The sequence below is a fragment of the Lycium barbarum genome, chromosome 7 (assembly GCF_019175385.1).
Source record: "Lycium barbarum isolate Lr01 chromosome 7, ASM1917538v2, whole genome shotgun sequence".
Classification (NCBI taxonomy): domain Eukaryota; kingdom Viridiplantae; phylum Streptophyta; class Magnoliopsida; order Solanales; family Solanaceae; genus Lycium; species Lycium barbarum.
In genome coordinates this window covers 133,112,542-133,127,747 of record NC_083343.1, presented here as the reverse complement: position 1 = coordinate 133,127,747, position 15,206 = coordinate 133,112,542, and the positions used below count along the sequence as shown (strand labels likewise).

The 15,206-nt window shown below is 35.2% G+C and overlaps 2 protein-coding genes across 2 annotated transcripts; one reads left to right on the top strand and one right to left on the bottom strand.

Annotated features, from left to right (window-relative positions):
* Positions 1–902: 902 nt before the first annotated feature.
* LOC132604574 (scarecrow-like protein 3) lies at positions 903–3,680 on the bottom strand. The gene has a single exon (XM_060318132.1). It carries the CDS (start codon positions 2,445–2,447, stop codon positions 1,098–1,100), a length of 1,350 nt encoding a protein of 449 aa, XP_060174115.1. The 5' UTR covers positions 2,448–3,680; the 3' UTR covers positions 903–1,097.
* Positions 3,681–8,834: 5,154 nt separating this feature from the next.
* Positions 8,835–14,683, top strand: LOC132604573 (uncharacterized). Its single transcript, XM_060318131.1, has 15 exons — positions 8,835–9,362; positions 10,038–10,214; positions 10,299–10,423; positions 10,504–10,639; positions 11,116–11,265; positions 11,354–11,407; positions 11,504–11,599; positions 11,707–11,766; positions 11,854–11,928; positions 12,016–12,069; positions 12,167–12,268; positions 12,362–12,973; positions 13,065–13,163; positions 13,463–13,570; positions 14,273–14,683. The coding sequence occupies exons 1-15, from the start codon at positions 8,937–8,939 to the stop codon at positions 14,420–14,422; spliced, it is 2,424 nt and encodes an 807-aa protein (XP_060174114.1). The 5' UTR covers positions 8,835–8,936; the 3' UTR covers positions 14,423–14,683.
* Positions 14,684–15,206: the final 523 nt, after the last annotated feature.

Here is a 15,206-nt window from a genome sequence, read left to right as displayed (position 1 = left end):
CTGAACAAAATATAAACTATAAAGTAACAACTGAACAAAATATACACTGACCAAGGAAGATGTATACTTTTCTTCAAGGAGCCTTTGTATATTATAGATGATCCAAACAGGCATAAGCTCACACTGTTGCTATGTCACAAACATTTGTGGGTAAAGGGTCAAAAATGTCCCTCTACTTCAGGAAAAGAGCTAAAAATATCCCTCTACTTCAGGAAAAGGGCTAAAAATATCCTCCATACAAATTTGGGTCAAAAATATCCCTCCCGTCATTAAAGTTTTCAAATATACATTGTCTTAACGGAAATCCAAACATGACCCGATTTCATTTTTAAACCCGCTTCATTTAAACCCGACTCAACTACATAAAAAATCCATATGCGGCCAACTTGTTTCAAATAATTTTATTTGAAAGAGCATGCCACAGATACGAGGCGTTGAGCTATATACCGTTCATCCTAATCTCATCTATCAAAAAAGGAGGTGACATGGTCATTTTGTCGCAGAATGAAATGGATATTAAATGATTATTTACCATAAGATCTGCGTACAGACCCTCCCACTCGTGGGACTACATTGGATATGTTGTTATTGTTGTTTTTGCTGTTAACCTTATCCCACAAAGACAAATATGATGGTGCTCTACAGCGATAGATTAAAAAAAGTGATTGAGCAAAATCCGCTGACCAAAATAGAACTTTTTGAATTCAGATGCGTAACATCTATTGTCATTGCTGTTTACATGCTGCAATCTTTATTACCCAATACATTATACCAGATTGAAATTGATTCTTCGCTAGTTAAACAGATTTTTGATATGCAACAATAACGTAGAATCAGAGTGTTCTCTAATGTCACTAGCTAGCACTAACACATAGCGAGAAATGTGACCTTATACAAGAACATCAAGAAAATACCATCTTTATTGATCCTCATATAAATGGAATTCAACAAAAGCGAGACTTAGATAAAAAAAGATGGTAGAGTGACTCAACATGTCAATGAAGAGTCTCACTTACAAAAGTTCATCCTACAAATTATGTTACAAAACAAGAAAGAAGAGATAAATTAAAACCGTACAATGAGAAATAGGTTTAATCTCACTTCCTGCATCTCCAAGACGAAACGGAGAAAAGGGCTCGATCTTGCCAGCATATCACCACGCAACCGTTCTCTTCTTTGATCTTGTATCCTTCACAACTATAACTCTGCAACAACCTTTTTGCTTGCAACATAGCATAATAACTCAAAGGCACATTTCTAAAACCGGATGTATCGAATCTTTGACACCACTTTTCGAGCTTTTCATGCCTCTCCTTTCGTTCGATCCCTTCACATGCTATAATGTTCTTAATCTCCTCACCTAGTAGCATCTTTTCCACCTTTAATCTCTCTAATGATGTTCTTGGTAGTGTGGATTCTAGACAGTCGAATAATGCAGCATAGAAATGTAAAGACTCCGATAGCCTCTCCATGAGAGTTGTTCCATTATGGTTAGAATCTTGTTCTGTTACCACCATGACCTTTGGTGACAAACCCCACAAAGCATTGAGGAAACTATCCATCTTTGCAGAACCAGTTGAACATAGAGGGGACGAAGAAGCCGTGTCATTGCCTGGACTATAACCATTAGCGATATCTTTTGAATGCTTAAAATTCAAGGGTGACTTCTTTTCATTATCATGGCCAAGAAGAGTGTGCATCTGCATAACTGAGCTAATCGCAAGTGCCTCCCCCGTTTTAACGCGAAGTTTCTCAACATCAAGATGTTCCAATTTACAAACTACTTGATTGAACTGAAAAGGGATATCAAGCTTTTCGGCTTCTTCAGTAAGCACATGAGCCATTTGCTCCAACACCACTTTTTGCTGGTGAACCCCAGTAATACGCAAATGGGGCGGTCCTTCAGGACGAGCGCTCAAGTCCTGAAGCAACGCACGCCACTGCAAGGGTTCAGCAGCATTAAGATCAATAATATGAACCATCTTTTCACCTTCCATAGCTTCAACTATAGCTTGATTAGTGACCACGAACGCCACTTTCAAGAATGGAAAGAACTCGAAAAACATCTTCCTCACTAAAATATCTTCTGAGACAACCGATAACTTAGTCGAACGCAACGCCTTGTACAGACCAGGCCAACTCCTTAGTACCCTATCAGCTAAAGCCTCAGTAAAATATGAAGCAATTCTTTGCATAGTATCTCCACTTGGAGATGCAAGTTGGGAAATATGGTCAAGTGCTATATTAGCATTTTCAAGGCTACCAGAAGCAACATGATTAGCACAAGCAAGTAAAAGATGTATTAAATACAACCCTCTTTCTTCTGATTTTAGCTCCTTAAGCCACTGATTTGATGAACCTAAGCTAGGTGATAGTGATGACATCATGGGAAATATTTGAAGAGGTGATGATGAAGTTACAGATGATGAACCATCATCTTGTATCATTGTCACAAAACTGAATTACAACAAGGAATTGTTGTGTCCCAATACAACAAGAAGTTGAATGGAAAAAAAAGAATCTTGAATCAAGACACAAACTTTCCCAATATATCAGATCAAGAAAACAAAAGGAAGTTCTTACAAAGTATTAAGAACAACTTAGAGGGGGAAAAGGGCACAGAGAGAGCATATTAAACTGGATGCAATACTAAAAATAGGTGAAACAAGGAAAAGAGGCTGAATCAACTACTACTATTTTAGTCCAAATTGCAAAACTTCAGCAGAAAAGCAAAAATGAAATATTGGAAAAATAACCAAATAGAAAATAAAGCTAAAGTTCCAGTCTTTTCAACTACTATTTCAGTCCAAATTGGAAAAGTTCAGCAAAAAAGCAAAAATGAAATCTTGGCTCAGTTGTTGAAAAATAACCAAGCAGAGAACAGAGGAAAAACAGAGCTAAAGTTTCAGTAAAAAGGAGAGACAGATTTGGCCAGAACTCACCAAATAGAAGAACAACAACAAATTCCTTTAAGGGTTCTTTAAAACATCAAAACCCCACAAAAAAACACTAAACAATTCCTCAAAACTCACTTGCTATAATGAGAAATCTCAAATCTTTGCTAAAACTAGTAGTTCAAGACTCTGTTTTTTTAACTTGATGTTGAATAAGGAAAGAGAGAGAGGAAATGAATGAGGAATTGGGATATGGCAAGATTTGAGAACAGAGTAAAAACAGAGTAATTTGACAAATTTGGCAAGAACTTACCAAATAGAGGAACAACAACAAATTCCTTTAAGGGTTCTTCAAATCATCAAAACCCCACTAAAAAAAACACAAAAAAATTCCTCACAACTCACTTGCTATAATGAAAAATTTCAAATCTTTGCTGAAACAGAGTAATTTGACAAATTAGGCAAGAACTAACCAAATAGAGAAAGAACAACAAATTCCTTTAAGGGTTCTTCAAATCATCAAAACCCCACAAAAAAATACAAAACAATTCCTCAAAACTCACTTGCTATAATGAGAAATATTTACTAAAACTAGTTCAAGACTCTGTTTTTTTTTAAAGCAAGAAAGATAGAAGTAGTGAATGAAGAATTGGGACTTTTGGGGTTCAATTAAAGTATGTAATGTGTGTGTGTGTGTGAGAGAGAAAAGAGTTAATGTGTCAGGTTATGAAAGAATTTCTTCATGGCTACGCCTACGTTTTTTGTCTACAATGGCGTGGGTGTGATTTTTGTCCTTACTGTTTTTGTCATTGTCTTTTTGCATCTTTTTTCAGCATAACATGGACTTTGTGAGAAAAATGAGCTCCCTTTTTTGGCACTTTGTGGTAAGCTTTTATTAGTCTTTCCAAAAATCTCTCTCTAACCCCACTCCCCCACACACACCGGGGGTGGAGGGAGGATGGGCCAGGGGTTTGGTCGGTAGAAAATTACGTTAAAAATATTTTTTATGTATATATAGTAGACGTTAAATTCGCTTTGGCTTCTTAGTGTGTTTACTTTCTCATATTGTGAATAAAATTCTAGCTCCGCTACTGCTCACATCCCACCCCACTCCACCAAAATCAAACAAGAACTTGTTTTTGTTGTTCGTTAGAAATTAAGATTAGTGTTTTAAGATTAGTGTTTTACTTTATCTTAATGATGGTAGTTGATTACTTTAGCTTGCTTTTTTATAACCATAATCTACGACATACAATTTAGAATTTAGTGAATGACAAAATAATTTTTGTACTCTTATCGACTTGATATTGGATTTCTACGGATCATTTAAATTGATTCTATTCCATGCATTATGTGTTGTGGTCTCATCACTAGTACAAAATTCAAATCCAACAAACTTTTATTGATTTTACATCTTATTTCCATGTTTAGGTTAGTGTTTGAGTAATTCGTTAATGTAAAGAGTCTTTAAATGATTATGTAACATATAAAATTAAACTCTACGACAAAAAAGCTATAGAAACTTTCACCTCGAGTTAATCATTAGATATTCTTATCTCAAATTTATTTTTCACCATGACAAACTAGTGTAATCTGGTTCGTCGACTATGGATAAAAAGGTTTAAGAAAAGAACTATTTCAATTGTTAATTTGAAATTCTTCTTCCAATGCTAGAAAAACTTAAACTTTATTAATCACTAAAAGAGGGAAAAGGTAAAACGCTTTGTTGCATAGTGATTACCTTTAATTATTACTCATATATAAGGATATGATAATATATTCAGAGAAGACTTTATTAAAGCTTAATTAATCAAACTTCTTGATCCGAGGTCTCGTATTCGAATATTAGGCATGAAGAAATATTTAGTAAATAGCGCTTTTCTTTTAAGATGGCCTTATGAAATTTGAATTTGAATAAGTCGAGACCTAATACAATATCGAAATCATAATAAAAAACAAAAATAAATCAAACCCTAATCCCCACCTCTCCACCGCCTTTTTCTTTGTCTCTAATGTGTGGAACTACTTTTTGGTTATATGTTTGTCATGACATAAGATGTATAGGGAATCAAAGGGTGGCTAAAAAGACTAAATATTCTAAAAAGGCTACTTGAGTCCAAACATGCCCTAACAAAGACAAAGAAAAATGCCATCATTTCCTTTTGTTCCTTAGTAGAGAATAGTGGGAATGGCAAGTAATGTTTTGTTTGTTTGTATAATATCGCCAAAAGACTTTTCAAATTAGTATTTACCTTCTTTTGTCCTATTAACAACAAGACAAAGAGGCAAAGGAGTTAAAGAAACAGCCAAGTGTAGACTCCACCATTTATGTTTTTGTCATCCACTTGTTAGACTCTTAGGCCTTAGCCACAACAATGAATAGAAAATTTGGCTGGTTTTTGAAATCCTGTGGGAAATTAAAGGCAACTAACCACTTTTGTTATTTTTTGAAAATTTTGAAATGTAAGCGAAATCTTAAAGATAGTGTTGAAAGAATAGCCACGTTGACATTGTTAAAGAATGCCACGTTGTCTATTGGTTTTGGGTAAGGTTTGAATTTAGTTATGGGCTTTTAGGCTCATACCTGCATTCTTTTTCATTCGTAGGCCTGCTTTAATTTGCTTATGGGCTATTTACAGGAGCCATATAACTTGTAAAATGCCATGGGATGGCCTGTTTTTGAGTCGGTACACAAAATTCATTTTTTTGTGCGGATTGTCCTTCTTTTGTGTGTGTGTGTGTGGGGGGGGGGGGGGGGGGGGGTTGGGTCTTTAATTTTTGTCCCTAAAATTGATAGTCTTTAATTTTTGTCTTTCGCTTAAAAAAGTGACTGAAAATATCCCGAGGTTCTGTGTTCGAATTCCAGCTTAGTCAAAAAAACAAAAAATCGCAAGGGAAGGCTTTGCAAAAAGTATGCTTTATGCGGCAAACTTTTCCTTAAGGCATAACTAAAAGTTTGCCTTATAAGACAAAGTCTGCCGTATCCGGTAAACTTTTAGTTATGCTTTAAGGAAAAGTTTGCCGCATTAGACAGACTTTTTGCATAGCCTTGCCTTGCGATTTTTTATTTATTTTCATGACTAAGTCGAGGTTCGAACCCAAAACTTGAAGGTATTTTAGGCAAAGTACAAAAATTAAAGACCAGCAGTTTGAGGGGCAAAAATTAAAGACCACCCAACGAAGGGAAACCGTGCAAATTGCCCCACAAAATTTAGCCACAATTTGAAATATAATTGAAAATTAATTACCTTTTAGAATAATTTTGAAAAAAAATATTCACCTAGCTATAATATGAAAAAACTACGAATAATGTGCTTGAGATCGAGGCTTTTACCCCTTAAATTCTAATACATTATTGGAAACAACCTCTATATCTCGTAAGGATAAATGTAAGTTTGCGTACATCTTACTCTTCCAGATCCACTTGTGGCATTTCTTTGTAAGTTTTAACACACTTCTGAAGTTCAAAAACTTCTTTAAACTAATGTGATGGAATCTTGATCTCAAGGATAGATATTGATAAATTTTTCTTACTTGCCAGAATATTTGTAAATTGCTTACTTGCTCTAAAACTTAAGAGCACTCAACAACTCATTTCTTTCCTCTGTCTCAGCTCCTTTCTCTTCAACCCTTTTAGACGGTTGAATTGTTTTTGAGAAATATTCAGACTAAGAAATGTCTTCTTCCTCAGTTCTGAAATTTCATATAAAGTGAGTATTGGAAATCATAGTGAACCTTCTTGGTGCATCTAAACTAATCACTCCAATATACTTTCAAGAACCGATGCATAAAGAAAAAAATAAAAATAAATTAAATATAATCAAAGATTTACTAGATGCTCAAACCAAATAAAAGAAAAAAGAAAAAATTACAATTAAATACGATTTTCCCATCTTAGTTAACAAAACATGGACACAATTAAGGCTGTCAACCGGTTCCAACCGGAACCGGACCGGGAACCGATTAGGAAACCGGCCGGTTCCGGTTCCAAAACCGGAACCGCCTAACCGGTTCCGGTTAACCGGTTTTAAGATCCAAACCGGAACCGGTCCGGTTTGGATTCGTTAAAATAATTTTTTTTTTTGTTTTTTGTATTATATATATATTATAGTATTTATTTGTATATTGTAGGTATATTTACATATGTTATACAATTTTATATTAAAGTTTAAATATTTACTGACTAACAGCAAGTCAGCAATACAGAATAGTGCTTTTCGTACACATATATATGTATAACTTACATATACTTATATTTATGTACTATATACTCTATATACTTATATATGTGTATAACTTAATATATATATATATATATATATACTATATGTACTTATATATATGTACTATATACTCTATATACTTATATATATGTATAACTTAATATATATACTATATATACTTATATATATGTACATATCTACTATATATACAATATATACTTAATATATATACTATATATATTTATATAATATATATACTTATATATGTGTATAACTTAATATATATAGTATATATACTATATATACTTACTTATATACTATATATACTATATATACTTACTTATATACTATATATAAGTAAGTATATATAGTAAGTATATATAGTATACTTACTTACTTATATATGTGTATAACTTAATATATATATAGTATATATACTATATATACTTGTATATATGTACTATATACTATATATACTTACTTATATACTATATATACTATTTTTTCTATATATACTATATATACTTATATACTATATATACTATTTTTTCTATATATACTATATATACTTATATATGTTTAAGTATACTATATAACTTAAGTATATTCTTAGTATATTTTAGGTATATTCCTAACTTAATAAAAGTAAAAATATAAACACAAGTAAATAGAAGAAAGCCTTCCATTTGGTCCGGTCCACTAGCTATCAAATCTTCAATTTCTTCCTCTTCGCCTTGCTCCGCTTCTGAGTTTTGGTTGCGTCGCTTCGATCTAATTAAAGACAGAGTTGGAACGAAGGTACCAAATTGCCGGATTAATTTCCAACAAAGCGAAGACGACTAGAATTGCAAATCCACCAAAGCTACTTCGGATTGTTGCAAAATCACCAACTCCACCAACAATATTATAATTGCAAAATTAATAATTGAAAGTTGAAACTATAATAAGACTTTGTGGCTAATTATTGCAAAGTAACTATAATTGAGAGATTGAGATTTGAGAGAAAGATGAAGAAGAGTGAATTGAAATGAAAATGAAGAAGGGTTTATATAGGGGTGGGGGAGGGGTTAAAGTGTTAAAAAAAAATAATTTGGGGGCCAAAAATTAAGAAAATGACCGTTTGGCAACGGCCATTTTTGCAAATGGACCGTTGCCAACGGTCCGCGAGGCCCAACGGCTCTTTACTATTTTTTTTTTATTTTTTTTTATTTTAACCGGTTTAACCGGTTCCGGTTAAAAAAAATTTGGAACCGGACCGGTTAACTAATATCCGGTTAACCGGAACCGGTTATACCGGTTCCGGTTCCGGTTCCGGTTTAACCGGTCCGGTTACCGGTTAAAACCGGTTACACGGAACCGGTTGACACGTTTAGACACAATATGTACTCAACAAATCTTATTACATTTATGGTATACTTATGTATGGTCATTTAACCCAGTAAATAGGAGTTCACGTCTACTTCATTTAACCCATTTAAATATATTTTCGTAACTTTCTCATGAAAAAATCCTTTAGAGACCGTTTGAATGGAAACAAGTTATGCCATTATAATTAGTTATCCCGAAATTAGTTATTTCACTCTCATACAAGGATAAACTCATCAAAAATATAATCCGCCGGACTATTTATCCTTACACCTCATACCAAATGAGCCCTTAGTGTTCACGCTGTGTAAAGTTGTACTTTGAAGACCGAAATACCCTTTCCTTTTTAAGTTAAAACTACTACGTACAAATTATACACCATCTCAGAATCCCTATTTTTCTAGGGTTTTATTAGGGTTTCAATTCCATACACACAAACCCTATTTCCGCCGCCATGTCTCCATTTTCCGGCCGCCGCGCGCCGCCGTCAGAACTCACCGCCGAAGGTATCGCCGCCTCAGGTTTATCATCGGAAAACCTAAGCTTACCAATTCTCCAATCAAAAATGAAATGCGATCCCGAAGGTTACGAATCGGAACTATTATTAGTATACGAACAATTCAAATCATCTATGAATCTATTCGAAGAACAAGCATCACGTAATTTCACTTCACTTAGTGGTGTATCAACTGATACGAATGTTTCTAAGGATTTAGGTGATCGATCGATGTTTTTAGCGCATGTTACGCCTTTTTACCCTAAATTACTTGTTAATTTCCCGAAAGAGTTGGCGAAATTGCTGAAATCTTCGGCAAAGACGTTGCCGTCTGGATTACGTGTTTGTGTTACTCAAGCTTTGATTTTGCTCATTAATCGAAAGGTATTGAACCTCAATTTGATGTTTTTTTGAATGTTGAATTCAATATATAGTACTAATGTCTTCGTTTCGTAATGTATGTGATGCTGTTTGATTGAGCACGTAGTTTAAATTTGACTTGTGTAGAATATATTAATATAGTTGTTGTTGCTGTAGTTGTAGTTGTAGTTGTTGTAGTTATTGTTGTAATATATGGTACTGATGCCTTCGTTTCGTTTTATGTGATGTTGTTTGATTGAGCACATAGTCTAAAATTTGATTTGTTGAGAAAATATTAACGTAATGGTGAAAAATAGAAAGGTAATGATTTTACTCATTAATCGAAAGTTACGAATCAGAACTAACATCCAGAGAAACTCTACAATCAAAGATGAAATGTGATCCAGAAGGTTATGAAGCCGAACTAATTTTAGTATACTAGCAATTCCAATGATCTATAAATCTATTCGAAGAACAAGCAGCACAAAATTTCACTTCACTTCACTTCACTTCAAGCAGCACAATACTAGTAATTGAAAGTTCACTCAATATGTGTTTGTTAGCCATGAAAGAACCAATTGAATACCTTGTAATCAGATGGTTAAGGAACTGATGTAAGATCAACATTGATGAAATTTTACCCAACAAATTAAAAAAGGAACTAATGTAGATCAACCTTGATGTTATGTTTTATTTCAGATTGTTGACATTGGGGAGACACTTGAATTGTTCATGGAGCTCCAGACTCTGGGGGATAGGGTTTTGAGAAAATTGGCTTTCTCACATATTGTCCATAGTATTAGACGTATGAATCAGAAGCACAAGAATGATACGAAGAATCGGGCACTTCAGAATATTTTGTTTGCCTTGCTACAGGTTTGGTTCTGCCTTTTCTTGTAATGCCTTCTGAATTTCTTTTTGGTTGAAGGTTGAAATTCTGCTTATTTGTAAATGTGATAGCAAGAGGATGAAGCAAAAGCAAAAAGATCACTCATCACACTTTGTGAGCTTCATCGAAGAAGGGTGTGGTTTGATGATAGAACAGCAAATGCTATATGCTCGGCATGCTTTCATTCATCATCGAGGTAGGCTTTGTTGCTAATAGTTGCTCACTGCATTCATCACTTTACAACTAAAGCTCTTTGTACTTGTTTAAATTCCTCAGGATTATGATTGCCTCTTTATCCTTTCTTCTTGATTATGAGAAAATTGAAGATGACTCGGATAGTGATATGGCAGAAAGTGAAGATGAGCAGACAGTCAATCCTCAGGTTGTGGTAAATAAAGAGGCTATTTACAAGGTTGGTTCTCATATGAAATCCTCTATGGACATTCCTTATATAATACGCGTCTGCGGAGCAATGATGCCTGCACTAGTGATTACAGTGAATGGTTTATAATTCTAATGTGTGTCATTCATTAAATGGTTATTAATCCATGTCAGCGTCTTTGTTCCACTCTTTGTTTTTTTAGTTCAATGAGATTTGATCTTTTGGCACTAGTACTGAATAACGGTCTGTTCAAGATGTAGTGCATTTCGGTTTAGGTTGGAAAACAAGCAGATGAGTTTTTGCATTCAGACCTGATCCTTCTGTTTTAGAGTGGAATAATGAGTTTCCATATTCTGATTTTTGAATGTCGGAACAACTTACCGCCCACGTCTCTGGTTTTCAATACTTAACTTAGTTCAAACTCTCAAGAGAGTAATGAAAGTTTGTCCTCAGTTGTGGTAAATATTCATCAAATCTGTTGTACTTACGACTGCGTGCACATCTAGGCAAATAATAAGGGTACATCGTCCAGCAAAAAGAAAAAGCAAGCAAAGTTGCAGCGTGTCGTCCGCAGCATGAAGAAGCAGCAGCGCGTGCAATCCGAAAATAACAACACTAGTTATTATTCTCCATTGAACCACTTAAAGGATGCTCAGGTTTTTTTTAGTTCTTAGTACTCTATGATGCAATCTTTGTGATTTGGAATATGTGGAAATGATACCTATAGTACATATTTTTTTGCAGGGATTTGCTGAAAAGCTGTTCTCACGTCTTCAGACTTGCAATGAGAGGTTTGAGGTAGATTACCTTTATTTACTTCCTGTAGTTTTTCTTTGGTACGACTGGAATGGACCTTCCCAATTACATATTTTTCCGTTTCTTGACTCTCTCCAGATTAAGATGATGATGCTGAAAGTAATTGCCCGAACAGTGGGGCTTCATCACTTGATTTTGTTGAACTTCTATCCGTACCTTCAGAGATATGTTCAGGTATCTAATTATGAAATTTCCTTTGGCATCACAGTTGATATTTCTTTTGGCAGTGTACTTTTTCATTCATACTTAAGTTTGGTGCGTTGGTGTGCTTTTAATTGCAGCCCCATCAGCGTGATGTGACAAGTTTGCTTGCTGCAGCGGTTCAGGCATGCCATGATATGGTACGGTTCTTTTTGTTCTGCAATGTCTTTTTGTTTCATCTTCAACTTGCTAGCCTCTCCTGGTCAGATGATATCTTATCTTGACAGGTGCCTCCTGATGCAGTTGAACCATTATTTAAACAAGTAGTCAATCAGTTTGTGCATGACCGTTCAAGGCCTGAGGTATTCAAAATGACCTCATATCTCGTTAGGATCATATATGTAGTACGCACATAAAGTTCATGGTATTTCTGTATTTGACATTTGCAGGCTATATCTGTTGGAATCAATGTAGTCCGAGAAATATGTTTACGTATGCCTTTGGTATGTACAACATTTCTCCAAGTATTTGGCATTAATAATTTACTGTTTTACGTGTTAGTATATTCACAACTTTTGTCATCTCATCTTTTTTGTTTAGTTGATGACAGAAGATTTGCTACAAGACCTTGTGCTATATAAAAAATCGAATGAGAAGGCAGTTTCAGCAGCGGCTCGATCACTTCTTACTTTGTTCAGAGAGGTACGAAGAATTTCCCTCTTTCCCCCTGTCCTTAAATATGCATGTTAAGAATCCGTGAGGTTTATTTGGTTCGACCGCAACAATTGCTTGCAGATTTGCCCTTCACTTCTAGTTAAGAAGGACAGAGGGCGTCCTAATAACCCAAAAGCAAGGCCTAAAGCATTTGGTGAGGTTAGTGTTGCCAGCAGCGTTCCGGGCATTGAGTTGCTGGATCAGGAGGATAATGACAGTGATGATATAGAGGAGGGGTCTGTTGGCTTGTCTGACCATGACGATCAAAGTGATGAAGATGCTGACCCTGGCGAAGAGGATATCAATTGTGAAAACGACGGAGATAATGCTTCCAACAATGAGTCTGGTGATGATCTTGAAATTGATGATGAATGCGATAGTGATGAAGAATTTTCAGAAGATGATGATGCAGGTGATAGTGCCTCTGAAGATGATGAGAGTGATGGTGAAGCAGAGGATGTTGATGGCAGTAAAACTCAGGATAATAGTAGCTCGGCTTCTGAAGATGATGTGGATGAAAAGGAGTCTAAAGGAATAAAAAGGAAAATATCTGATATTGATGTAAATGCTGCCAGTAATAGCCTTCGTGCTTTAAAGAAATTAGCGGGGGCGAAAATGGAACCTAACACCTTGAATACAGAGGAGGATGGTATTCTATCTAATGAGGACTTCCAAAGAATCAAAGAACTCAAGGTATGCTGATTCTGAAGAAACTGAATCCCACTTGCATGAATCCTTTATTTATGTTCTGTGACCTTACTAGTTCTCTGTTCTTGCTCATTAGGCCAAAAAGGATGCGAGGAATGTTTTAGCTCAACATGGATTTAAGCTTCCCACCTCAGACCAACTTAGTACTAAAAGAGTTGATGCTGCTAAACTTGAGGTTAGATGCCTTACACAGTCACTGTTATATTTGCAATTACGAATTGGCTCAGAAGAAAATGCTTCCCCCGTAAAAAAAAAAAAAAAAGAGGGAAGAAAAGGACAATGCTTCCCCCATGTTAAGCTGATAAAAGAGGATTTTGGATTGTGCTGTAGTTGCTTTCAAATTTTGATCGCTGGACACAAACTTTTGCACCCCTTTGTTTGATTTACTTTTGGATTTGGCTGTTTTGTTTCTTGTTAATTGCAATCTTCTGCCCTAACAGGATGCATCTTATGCTATTATGTCTTGTACTTTAGGCTAACATACGAAAGAAGCTTAGCAAGGAAGAGAGACTGGCGATTATTCGGGCTGGCAGAGAGGATAGAGGGAGATACCAGGCTAAAACTGCTCTGAAAAAGAAAAAGGTACATTTATTGTTTGTAAATGATTTTATTTACATGAGCTTAGCATTGCATATTTCTAAATTTCTCTTATTGCCCAGCTTTTTCTTACTATTGGCTAAGTTTCCCAGTTACTTACCTATTTTTTTTCTCCTAAGAATGGGGAACTCAGGCATTTCACAAGGAACTTTACACTTTAATACATAGAAAACTATTTTTATTTTGGAAGTGCATGAATGGGATTTGATGATTTACTCGCTGTATACCTGTATCCAAAGCGCACTTTGCGTCTACTTCCTGTGGATCTATTATGAATGTTATAGGATCTTGAGAATTTAAAGACATCCTAACTTTCTTTCGTCGATTTATTGTGTTGGAACTAGGAAGATTTTGAAAAAACAAGATATCGAAAGCCACACTTCTTCCTAAAATTTCCTTTTGGTTTCGAGTTATACCATCAGGTGGATCTCTACTTTGTTTATTAGTCTCCTGTTTTCCCGTACCAGTTACACACAACTTCATCTCTTCCCTTCCTACTGTGTTCTCCCTATCTTTCAAATTTCCTACTCTTGTTTTCACATCTCACATAACCTTCACACTTGCCTGAACTAAGGTCCTCATTTTGCGCAAAAAGGATGTGGAACTTTAGTAGTTAAAGGTTACCATTCTAATGAAATGCACTTGTGATTTGGATGATGTGATCACATTTTTGTTTCAATTTTGCAGACGGGTGGTTCAAGCAATCAGCAAAAAGAGCACAAAAAACTCATGCCATTAGCAGCAAAGAGATCCAAAGTAGCAAGATCTAAGATAGAGAAAAAGAAGAAGAATGCGCGCGCTGGCAAACAATTTCGAGGGAGAAAAGCTTGGAAGTAGAGAGAAAACTAGCTTTCTTCCATCCAATTTTGTCAAAGGAAAAAGCAGAGAAGCAGAAAAGGGGCTTTGCTTGATTATTGCTGTTTTTCAATTTTTGATTGTGCAATTTTGGTCCTAATCTATTGTTGACAATACTGTCAGTGAGTAATTTTTTATTCGAAAAAGCAGAGGCGATTCTTTCTGTTTGCCTGTACAACTTTAAAGGTAGTCTCTTCATATGCATTTTTTTCCCCATAAATTTACTATAGATCTTCTTGCAAATGTTATTGATACGTAAGTTTTAACATTAGTCCAGCTTGAACGAAAAAGTTAAAATTGCTCTATTTAGGGACCTAGATTTTACTAGTCATCTTTGAGATGGCAAGAATGCTACCAGCATAGATATGATATTCTGAACATGGAAGCTCCCTACGTGTAAGGTAAACAACTGTTTCGTCACAATATTTACTTATCGGCCTGTCACGCATCGAAAGAAAAGTTTTGTTCTATTCTGATTACCACTTCTGCAGTCAGTCAGAGTTACTAAACAAGACAAAGGGAGCTGACCGTGTAATAGACAGAAGGTTACGAGGAACAAGGATTTTTGTTTCCGTCTCGTGCAGCAAAGGCACTATCAGCTTAAAGCAACCAATATCTGAACACAAAAGGAACGGCCTTCAAGGTTCAAAATTTACTCAAGCAGAAACAAAAACGAACCCGAATAACCAACATAACTATTGAACCAGATTGATCTCACGTACTTGGACAGCATAATCCAGAAGTAAACATAGAAAGAATAAATCAA